This window comes from Theropithecus gelada, chromosome 17, assembly GCF_003255815.1.
Source record: "Theropithecus gelada isolate Dixy chromosome 17, Tgel_1.0, whole genome shotgun sequence".
Lineage (NCBI taxonomy): Eukaryota > Metazoa > Chordata > Mammalia > Primates > Cercopithecidae > Theropithecus > Theropithecus gelada.
Genome location: NC_037685.1, coordinates 92,680,656 through 92,692,728, shown reverse-complemented (window position 1 = coordinate 92,692,728; position 12,073 = coordinate 92,680,656). Strand labels below are relative to the sequence as shown.

At 41.7% G+C, this 12,073-nt stretch overlaps 1 protein-coding gene across 1 annotated transcript in view; it reads left to right on the top strand.

Moving 5' to 3' along the window:
- Window positions 1-12,073, top strand: part of LOC112610708 (phosphatidylinositol 3,4,5-trisphosphate 3-phosphatase TPTE2-like) — an 83,362-nt gene that overhangs the window by 20,426 nt on the left and 50,863 nt on the right. Inside the window, exons 4-9 of the mRNA XM_025364101.1 lie at window positions 78-131; window positions 1,361-1,414; window positions 3,724-3,777; window positions 5,009-5,062; window positions 7,463-7,516; window positions 8,436-8,489. Coding sequence (XP_025219886.1) covers window positions 78-131; window positions 1,361-1,414; window positions 3,724-3,777; window positions 5,009-5,062; window positions 7,463-7,516; window positions 8,436-8,489 — 324 coding nt within the window. The remainder of the gene's footprint in view (window positions 1-77; window positions 132-1,360; window positions 1,415-3,723; window positions 3,778-5,008; window positions 5,063-7,462; window positions 7,517-8,435; window positions 8,490-12,073) is intronic.

The following is a 12,073-nucleotide window of genomic DNA, read 5'->3' as shown; positions in this document are numbered from 1 at the left end:
TAGACTAACTGTAGCTACTTGTTGCAAAATGTTAGAATGACGCATTATATCTCGCTCTGACCATATTTGTCCTGTAGTCCCTATCCGAATGACCTGGCGGGAGTCATTATTGATCGACCCACCGATGACAGGTGAGTTATAAAAGATGTACACATGGCCAGGAGCAGTGGTTCCCACCTGGAATCTGAGCACTTTGGGAGGCCAAGGCGGGCAGATACCTTGAGGTCAGGAGTTCGAGACCAGGCTGGCAAACATGGTGAAACCCTGTCTCTACTAAAAATACAACAGTTAGCCAGGCGTGGTGGCAGGCGCCTCTAATCCCAGCTACTCGAGAGGGTGAGGCAGGAGAATTCCTTGTACCTGGGAGGTGGATGTTGCAGTGAGCCGAGACCGTGCCACTGCATTCCAGCCTGGGCAGCAGGAGCGAAACTCTCTCTCAAAAACAAGAAAAAGATGTACACACAAACACACATACAAATTGGTGACAGAGAAGGAGGCTGAGATTACTGGGATTCACTCTCAGGAGTGTTGACAGTTATACAGCCTTATCTTTGACATCGTTTCTTTATCATCTCACTGTATCACACATAGGTAAATTACATATTTTTTACAGTTGTTCAGAAAGAAAGAGGAACAGACTATAGAGAGAGGCTTCCGTCTGTTACTTTCTTTTTATACTTAGTAATAGTCAAATGCCTTGCATACTTAGATTTTCTGTGTATGAGACATACTGGAGTGGACCATGGGAATAGAGACTCCTATTTAGAGCAAGGAGAAGGTATGAGTACTCAGGGAACTGTGAAGCCCTCAGGAGAAAGGAACAAAGCTAAGAGCCTTGGAAGTGTTCTCCACCCTCGAGAACTCTGGCACCATGGAGGCTGGTGCTCCAAACCTCATGTCACCATCATATTGGATTGTGCCCCTGTGGCAGACCTCTAGTGACTTGACTCTCTTTGTGGGGCTGGGAAGACAGCCATGCTGGTTGAAAATAAGGAGGTAATGGAGGGCCTTTGAAACAGGACATTCAATGAAATAAGGGGGCTGACTATGCCCAAACAAAAGTTGAGTTTGAAATAACTGCCACCACAAAGGCTGACACGCATTGGGACTGAGGTCATAATAAGGAAGTTTATTTACTTCTGGAAGCATTACTATTTCCCCCAGCCTAAGATGTTGGTTGCCATCGTAAATATCCTGCTTTCTAATAAAAGAAAATGATATTTTAGAACCAAATAGTGTGATACACGTGCATAGTCAGAACTTCACTGGTTTATGTGCAGAGTAATGAAAGCTAGTTTCTCCAGATAGTACATTTCAAATTGTGTCCCCTGTCTGACTGTATTCTTTTATCATCCTCTAGTCCACCCACTAATGAATTGACAACAGCAAATGCAGAGGCACGTATCAATGAAAGGTGAGTTATATTTAGATAAATGAAGACACACGTATGCATAACTGTGCATAGAAGTAGTCACACACCCAGGCACATAAAGAAATGTATGCATCCATCCATCCCCACTTCTCCCAACACACCTCCACTAACAAACTCATGCACACAATGGAAACATATAATAAGGAGACAGAGGGATGGACATTTGTGGAGTTTATTCTGAGAAGCCTTCATGGCCAGAGAGAGTGTTTTTAAACATGGTCTACAATTCTTCTCATGGTAGCCTTTGTAGGTAGCATTGCATCCGTTTCTAATAGAGTGGTATAAAAAAGGGCCGGTCCTAGGAGAGTTGCTGCTTCTTGTTAGTGTTTTTGTCACGCTTAGTTCCTAGTAAGCACATTCTTAAAGGACTCAGATTTCCTGAGTTTGAGAGCCTACCAGATTGACACAAGGGAGGAGAGAATCCTATTTGCAACATAGAGGAGATAGCCACTGACAAGGAGCAGTGAAGCCCTGGGGAAAGAATGGAACTAATGGAACATGGACTTGTCCCTCACACTCCTGAGCTCTGTCAACATATGAGGTTGGTGCTAAAACACAAACACAAGCACGCCACCTCATTGGATGCTGCTCTTCCTTAGGCCCGCAGCTACTTGCCTATATCTCATGGACGGGAAACACTAGCATGATGGCTGAAAGGAAAGACGTGATGGAGAGATCCAGGAAGTGGGCCATAGATGGGATTAGAGGGATGACTGCCTACACAGTGGAGCTGAATTTAAAAAGAAATTCACCCACAAAAGGCTGTCATGCATTGATCAGCTCTGGTGGTAGAGAGTTTTGGTTAACTCTTGAGTCAGTGAGTCTTGGATAGGTGTAAAATGTGTGCCGCACTCTTAGAAAGTATAATGTGTAGGGTAAATGGCATGGCAGATTCCAAAGAACCAAATACACACATGAATTCTGTAGGGTAGAGCAGCTTACAGGTTGAAAAGTAATTGTAGGCCAGGCGTGTTGGCTCACACCTGTGGTCCCAGCGCTTTGGGAGGGCAAGTCAGGTGGATCACGAGGTCAGGAGTTCAAGACTAGCCTGGCCAACATCATGAAACTGTCGTCTTTACTAAAAATACAAAAATTAGCTAGGCACGGCGGTGTGTGCCTTTAGTTCCTGCTACTCGGGAAGCTAAGGCAGGAGAATTACTTGAACCCGGGAGGCTGAGATTGCAGTGAGCCGAGATCGCACCACTGTACTCTAGCCTGGGCATCAGAGTGAGACTCTGTCACCAAAAAAAAAAAAAAAAAAAAAGCAAAAGAAAAGTAATTGGAACTAGTTTGAACTGAAAAAGTTAAGTCTAGGAGGTTACAAGTTGTGTTACTATGTACGTTTTAAGTTCTTTGGCACTGCACTGTGTGTGAACTGAGAGTATCTTCTAGTAGGCTGTCCATTGCAACATGTGATATAAAGGAATACAATTATACATGTATATATGCATCTACAAACACACACATCCATGCATTCATACACATAAGAGAGAAGGAGATTTGGGCTATTCACTGTCAGGACCACCCATGGGGACAAGGAATTCCCTTGAAACTATTTCTAGAGTCATCTCAGGATGAGCTTTGTACGGAATATTCTTTTGCTTTCGGGATGGAGGTAGGAAAATGGGGAAGAACTCATAGAGGGCAGCTTATTATGTGAGTGTTTGTCACCTTTCCTTTCTGTGGGAATGAGACTGTACTCGTCGTGTGGACCAAGGGTAAGGGAATCCTGCTTGGAGCGAGAAGGAGATAGGAGGGGACAAAGAGCAGAGAAACCCCAGCAAAAAAAAAACAACAGAGCTAATAACCCTGGAAGTATTTCACACCCTCCAGAGCTCTGCCATAGTGTGAGGCTGACTTCCTTGGCCCATACCCACCATCACATGGGATGAAGCCCTTGCTTGAGGCCTGCAGCTACTTGGAGGTAACTCTTGGGCAGGAAAGACAACTAGGGTGGGTGCACATTGAGGAGGTGATTGGAGGTGATAGAGAAGGAGGAACTCAGATGGGATTATAAGAAGGGGGACTTACAAACTGAAATTGAACTGGAATTAAATGCCCTCCAAAAATGCTGTTATACATTGAGGTACAGATACAGTTACTTAGTCTGGATGGATCGATATGTTCACAGCCTAAGATACCAAATGCCATCTCAGGTCAATTTAGTGATGTACATACGTGTGAATAATCAAAGTGCAAGCCGGGAATAACTCATAGACTAACTGTAGCTATTTGTTGCAAAACGTTAGAATGACTCATTGTGTCTGACTCTGACCATATTTGTCCTGTAGTCCCTATCCGAATGACCTGGCGGGAGTCATTATTGATCGACCCACCGATGACAGGTGAGTTATAAAAGATGTACACATGGCCAGGAGCAGTGGTTGCCTCCTGGAATCTGAGCACTTTGGGAGGCCAAGGCGGGCAGATACCCTGAGGTCAGGAGTTCGAAACCAGGCTGGCAAACATGGTGAAACCACGTCTCTACTAAAAATACAACAGTTAGCCAGGCGTGGTGGCAGTCGCCTCTAATCCGAGCTACTCGGGAGGGTGAGGCAGGAGAATTGCTTGTACCTGGGAGGTGAATGTTGCAGTGAGCCGAGACCGTGCCACTGCATTCCAGCCTGGGCAGCAGGAGTGAAACTCTCTCTCAAAAACAAGAAAAAGATGTACACACAAATACACATACAAATTGGTGACAGAGAAGGAGGCTGAGATTACTGTGATTCACTTTCAGGAGTGTTGACCGTCATACAGTGTATGTTTGAACAGACGACCGTTTCTTTCTTGTGTCACTATCACGTAAAGTAACTTCCATATTTTTACAGTTGTTTAGAAGGAAAGAGAAACAGACTATAGAGAGAGGCTTCTGTCTGTTACTGTCTTCTCATCCTTAGTAACAGCCAAATGCGTTGGAAACTCAGATTTTCTGTGTATGAGACATACTGGAGTGGGCTGTGGGAATAGAGACACCTATTTGGAGCAAGGAGAAGGTACCAGTACACGGGGAACTGTGAAGCCCTCAGCAGAAAGGAACCAAGCTAAGAGCCTTGGAGGTGTTCTCCACCCTCCAGAACTGTGGCACCATGGAGGCTGGTGCTCCAAACCTCATGTCACCATCGTATCGGATTGTGCCCCTGTGTCAGACCTGTAGTGACTTGACTCTTTTTGTGGGGCTGGGAAGACACCTATGCTGGTTGAAAGTAAGGAGGTAATGGAGAGCCCTTGAAACAGGACATTCAGTGAAATAAGAGGGCTGACGAGCTCCAAACACAAGTTGAGTTTGAAATAACTTCCACCACAAAGGCAGACACACACTGGGACTGAGGTCATAATAAAGAAGTTTATTTAAACCTGGAAGGATCACTGTTTTGCCCAGCCTAAGATGTTGGTTGCCATCGTATAACTCCTCCTTTCTAATTAAAAAAAGTGACATTTCAGAACCAAATAGTGCTATACGTATGCATAGTCAGAACTTCACTAGTTTATGTGCAGAGTAATGAAAGCTAGTTTCTCCAAAAAAGTAAATTTCAAATTGTGTCTCCTCTCTGACTGTATTCTTTTATCATCCTCTAGTTCACCCACTAATGAATTGACAACAGCAAACCCAGAGGCACGTATCAATGAAAGGTGAGTTATATTTAGATAAATAAAGACACACATATGCATAACTGTGCATAGAAGTAGTCACACACCCAGACACATAAACAAAATATATCCATCCATCCATCCATCCATGCATCCATCCATCCCCACTTCTCTGAACACACGTCCACTTACAAACCCATGCACACAATGGAAACATACAATAAGGAGACAGATGGACCGACATTTGTGGAGTTTATTCTGAGAAGCCTGCATGGCCACAGAGAGTGGTTTTTAACAGGGTCTGCAATTCGTCTCATGGTAGCCTTTGTAGGTAACATTGCATCCTTTTCCATTGGAGTTGTATACAAAGGAGCCAGTCCTAAGAGAGCTTCTGCTTCTTGTTAGTGTATTTGTCACCTAGTAAGTTCTTAGTAAGCAGTTTCTTAAAGGACTCAGATTTCCTGAGTTTGAGAATCTACCAGATTGACACAAGGGAGGAGAGAATCATATTTGCAACATGGAGGAGATAATAGCTGACAAGGAGCAGTTAAACCCTGGGCAAAGAATGGAGCTAAGGGAACATGGACTTGTTCCTCAGACTCCAGAGTTCTGTCAACATATGAGGTTGGTGCTATAACACAAACAGGAGCATGCCATCTCACTGGATGCTGCTCTTCCTTAGGGCCGCAGGTACTTACTTGCCTGTGTCTTATGGATGGGAAAGACCAGCATGATGGGTGAAAGAAAGACATGATGGAGAGATCTAGGAAGCGGGCCATAGATGGGATTAGAAGAATGACTGCCTACACAGTGGAGATGAATTTAAGAGAAATTCACCCACAAATGGCTGTCAGGCATTGGTCAGTTCCAGTGGTAGACAGTTTAGGATAACACTTGAGTCAGTGAGTCTTGGATCGGTGTAAAATGTGCCGCAATCGTAGAAAGTATGGTGTGTAGGCTAAATGGCATGGCAGATTAGAAAGAGATCGTAGAAAGTATGAAGTGTAGGATAAATGTGTAGGCATATTCCTACACATTCTGTAGGGTAGATCTGTTTACAGGTTGAAAAGTAGTTGGAAGGCTGGGTGCATTGGCTCACGCCTGTGGTCCCAGCACTTTGGGAGGGCAAGTCAAGTGGATCACGAGGTCAGGAGTTCAAGACCAGCCTTACCAACGTGGTGAAATCCTGTCTTTACTAAAAATACAAAAATTAGCCAGGTGTGGGTCGTGCGCCTATAGTTCCTGCTACTCGGAATGGTGAGGCAGGAGAATGACTTGAACCCAGGAGGCAGAGGTTTTAGTGAGCCAAGATCATGCCACTGGACTCCAGTCTGAGTGACAGAGTGAGACTTTGTCTCAATTAAAAGAAAAAAAGGAAAAAAAGTAAAAGGAACTAGTTTGAACTGAAAATGTTAAGTCTAGGAAGTTACATGTTGTCTTACTATGTATGTTTTAAGTCCTTTGGCACTGCGCTGTGTGTGAACTGAGAGTATCTTTTAGTAGGCTGTCCATTGTAATATGTGATATAAAGGAGGACAATTATACATGTATATATGCATATTCAAACACACACATCCATGCATTCATACACACTAGAGAGAGAGATTTGGGCTATTCACCGTCAGGAGCATCCATGGAAACAAGGTGTTCCCTTGAAACTATTTCCAGAGTCCTCTCAGGATGAGCTTTGTACAGAATATTCTTTTGCTTTTTGGATGGAGGTAGGAAAATAGGGAAGAACTCATAGAGGGAGGCTTTTTATGTTAGGGTTTGTCACCTTTCCTTTCTGTGAGAATGAGACTGTATTCATAGAGTGGACCAAGGAAGAAGCGAATCCTGCTTGGAACAAGAAGGAGATAGGAGGGGACAAAGAGCAGAGAAACCACTGTAAAAAAAAAAGAACAGCGCTAATAACCCTGGAAGTATTTTATGCCCTCCAGAGCTCTGCCATAATGTGGGGCTGACTCCCTTGGCCCATACCCACCATCCCATGGAATGAAGCCCTTGCTTGAGGCCTGCAGCTACTTGGCCGTAACTCTCGGGCAGGAAAGACAACTAGGATGGGTGAAAACTGAGGAGGTGATTGGAGGTGATAGAGAAGGAGGAACTCAGATGAAATTATAAGAAGGAGACTTAAAAACTAAAGTTGAACTGGAGTTAGCTCCCCTCAAAAAAGGTTGTTACACATTGAGGTGAAGATACAGTTGCTTAATCTGGATGCATCGCTATGTTCCCAGCCTAAGATATTCACTGTTGGAACATAAAACCTCATTTTCAGTAAGAAAACATTTCATCCCAGTTCAATATACAGGTATACATACATATATATATATATATATTTAAAGTGTATGCAAGGAATCACTCATCGAGTTAGTGTAGCTATTTGATGCAAAACATTAGAATTATGCGTCGTGTCTGATTCTGATCACATTTGTCCCGTAGTCCCCATCCTGATGACCTGGTGGAAGTCGTCATCGATACAGACACCGACGACATGTGAGTTATAAAGGATGTTCACACTAACATAGAGGTACAAACAAAACAGTGACCGAGGAAGATACTATGATTAGTGGGATTTGCTCTCAGAAGTGTCCATGGCAATACAGAGTGTGTTGGACACAGTTCATCTTCTCACTGTAGCACCTATAGTTAAACATCCACATTTTTACAGTTGTTTTGGAGAAAAGAGGAATAGTGTATAGAGAGAAGCTTCCGTCTGTTACTGGCTTTTCACCATTTGTTACTAGGAGCCAAATGCCTTGGAAACTCAGATTTTCTGTGTATGAGAAATACTAGAGTGGGCTGAGGGAAGAGAAAATCCTATTTGGAGAAAGGAAGAGGTAGGAGTACTTGGGGAGCTGTGAAATCCTCAGCAGAAAGGAACAGAGCTAAGAGCCTTGGAGGTGTTCTCCACCCTCCAGAACTCTGCCACTATGGAGGCTGGTGCTCCAGACCTTATATCACCATCATATTGGGTTGTGCCCCTGGGAAAGACCTCTAGTTACTTGATGCGTTTTATGGGGCTGGGGAGTCGCCCATGCTGGTTGAAAGTAAGGAGGTAATGGAGGGTTTTTGAAGCAGGACATTCAATGGATTAGGAGGGATGACTATCTAAAAATTGGAGTTGAGTTTGAAATAACTGCCGCCACAAAGGCTGTCACATGTTGAGATGAGGTTGTAATTAAAAGGTTTACTTGAGTCTGGAAGCATTACTATTTTCTCCATCCTAAGATGGTGGTAGCCATCATATAAATCCTGATTTTTGATAAAAAATGATGTTTCAGATCCAAATAGTGCTATACACGTGAATAGTCAGAAATTATCCAGTATATGTTTAGAGTAATGAAAGCTAGTTTTTCCCGAAAAGTAAATATCAAATTATGTCACCTGTCTGTATTCTTTTATCATCCTCTAGTCCCCACACAAGTGAACTGACAGGAGGAACCAAGGAGGCTTGTATCTATGAAAGGTGAGTTATAAATAGATAAATAAAGACACATGTATGCATAAGTGTGCATAGAAGTATATATATACACACACAGGCACATAAATCTATTTACCCATCCATCTATACACATTTCTCTCAACACACGTGCACAAACCAACCCACGCACACAATTGAATCATAAAACAAGGAGACAGATGGACATTTGTGGAATTTTCTCTCAGGAGCCTAGATGGCCATACAGAGTGTTCTTAGTGGGTTTCCAGTTCTTCTCATTGTAGCATTTGTAGGTAACTTTGCATCCTTTTTTGATGGAGTTATATAAAGAGGAGCAAGTCATAGAAGGTTGCTTCTTCCTGTTAGTGTATTCATCACCCTTAGTTCTTAGTAAGCAGTTTTTTAAGGGACTCAGAGTTCCTGAGTTCGAGAGCCTACCAGAGTGGCCCCAAGGGAGGCGAGAATCCTATTTGCAACATGGAGGACAGAGCAGCAGACAAGGAGCAGTGGAGCCCTGGGCAGAAAGGAATGGAGCTAATGGAACAGGACTTGTCCCTCACTGTCCAGACCTCTGTCAACATGTGAGGTTGGTGCCCAGACCCAACCCCAAACGCACCAACTCACTGGATGCAGCCTTCCCTCAGGCCCACAGCTACTTGCCTCTGTCTCATGGACAGGAAAGACTAGTATGATGGGTGAAAGGAAGGACCTGATGGATGGTTTTCATAGGCATGTTCAGACTTCTACTGGAAATAAATCATGAAAAATGAAACCTGATGCAAGTTAATTATAGTGTAATGCTCAAGAAAATTTAAAAAATTAATTAGATGTTCCAGAAGCTATAAGAAGTTTGTGTTTAATCAGTGACTAATTTTTAAAGAGGTTCTTTGTGTTATGTATTACCACTTCTTTTGCAAGGAAACATCAAGGTGTGAATTCTGTAATTGCTCATTAAGCAGTAGTACATGAGTTGAATATGTAGTATTGATTTCTTAAGCCTGTAAATAAAAATTTTCTCTATTCATTTTTTTTTTTTTTGAGACGGAGTCTCACTCAGTCGCCCAGGCTGGAGTGCAGTGGTGCGATCTCAGCTCACTGCAAGCTCTGCCTCCCGGGTTCATGCCATTCTGCTGCCTCAGCCTCCCAAGTAGCTGGGACTACAGGCGCCCGCCGCCACACCCGGCTAATTTTTTGCATTTCTTTTTAGTAGAGACGGGGTTTCACCGTGTAAACCAGGATGGTCTCGATCTCCTGACCTCGTGATCTGCCCGCCTCGGCCTCCCAAAGTGCTGGGATTACAGGCATGAGCCACTGCGCCCGGCTTTATTCATTTTATAGTACAGTGGAGGCATGGGTGAATTAAAATGTATTTCTAATATGTAGATAGGTTTAATTTGTATATCATCATTGTTTAATTAATTGGCCATTGAAAAATGAGTCTGTTAATTGTTGGAATTTACTTACTGGAGTTATATGGTAGGATTTGCATACCCTCACGCATTACTTATGTGTATATTTGATATTTTATTTTTATGGAAAAGCTACTCCTTTTGGTGCAAAAGATGTTTTTGCTAATAGTGTCAATAAAAGAGAAAATCATGTGGTGTTTATATGTCTGTGTACCTTTTTACTCCATTAGCACTGCCTTCAGTGAAATGACAATAACTCATGAAGCATCCTTCAACAAAAAGTGAGGTCTAAATAAATTAAAAGCTGGATGTAAACATATATATGTAAATATACACATAGACACACACTCACACAAAAGCATACATGTAGAGAAGAGAGATTCAGATTTGCCTAGTTCATTGTCTGGAGCATCCATAACAACACAGGGTGTCTTAGACACTGTTTTCTAAAGTCTAATTACTGTAGTATCTGCAGTGACCTTTCTATCCTTTTTGGATCTAGTTGGATAAAAAAGGAACATGTCATAAGAGCAATGCTTCTTATTCCTATTGCATTGGTCACTCTTACTTAGCAGCAGCCAAAAACCTTAGGAAAATATGAGTGAGGCAAGAGAGGAGACAGTCCTATTCTTAGCATGGGGGAGGTAACAGTGGGCAGGGAGCTGAGGAACTGTCAACAGAAAAGAACAAAGCTAGTAGAACCTTGGTCTCTTCCTCTGTTACCACATGAGGTTACTTTCCCAAAGGCAAATCCACCATCAGATTGGATGGAGCCCCTGCCTTAGGTCTGCAGTTACTTAATCGTATCTGAGGGGCAGAAAAGACATCCATGATTGGTGAAGAGTTATTGGTGGTATCTGAACTTGAGAAAGCAGAAAATTACAAGGGTAAGCAAGGTGGGTATTTACAAACTGAAGTTGAACTTCTGTAAATTTTGCCAGAAATGGTAACTTGGGGATTAGGGTTAGGAGTAAAGAAATTTATATGAACTTGATTCATTAAGTTTTTTTCACAGGCCTAAGAATTTCATTACAAACATTTGAAACCTCATTTCTAGAGAAAAGTTGAATACCAGGTTTGAAATAAATAACTGATTAACATGTCAATTTTTAGGGTAACTAGATTATAAATTGTAGAGTAATTATTGCTAATTTGTATCAGAAAAATAAGTCTAGGAAGACGTGGAGTCTTGCTACATTCATTTTTAATGCTTTAGCTATTACGCCATTGAACTAAAAAGAGTAATATGTGGTAGAGTCATTAATATATGGAGAGAAAGAAGAGAGGGAGATAATTGAGATTGGTAAGATTCACTCACAAATGAAGTAATAAAGAAGTGCACTTAAATGTTGATTCACTGGACTGTTTGTTAAGGCCCAAGAGCTTTTTTACATGATATAAGGCTTTCTTTTAGGGAGAAAAATGATATATTAATACTAGATTCCAAATAATTAATTGACATATACATTTTCAGAGTTCAACCAGTTTATAAATGTAGTAGAGCAATTGTACATAACTTCAACCAGAAAAGTAAGTCTCTGAAGTCGCTTGATCTGGCATGGACATTTTTAATCCTTAGCACTGGTGCAGATAAAATGACATCAGTAGTCTTTCACCACTTTGATATATCTGATATAAGTCACCTTTCAATGGTGGTGTCATTGAAGACTACTAATGTTATTAATCTAGGTCATTGCTAAAGGATTTATCTACACACACACACACACACACACACACACACACACACGTGAATATGTGTGTGTGTGTGTATAAATAGGTGTATCCTTCATATATATATTTAGTATATATAGATACCTACATACATGTATGTGTGTATATGTATGAACATACCTATATACATATATCTATATGTATATATGTGCATATATAGATATATACATATCTTTATGTACATATATGTATCTATATAGATATATTCTATAGCACTGACCCCAATTAATAACATTAGTAGTCTTTTTAATATATATACTTTAGCATATAGACATGCATGTATATATAGTTTAGCATGTATGTATACATATATAGTATATATGTACACATATGTGTATGTGTATACATGTATACCTTATTGTGCTTTATTGCCCCTCAGATACTAGTTTTTTAGAAACTGAAGGTTTGTAGCAACCTTGCATCACGCAAGTCTCTTGGTTTCATTTTTCTAACAGCATGTGCTCACTTTGT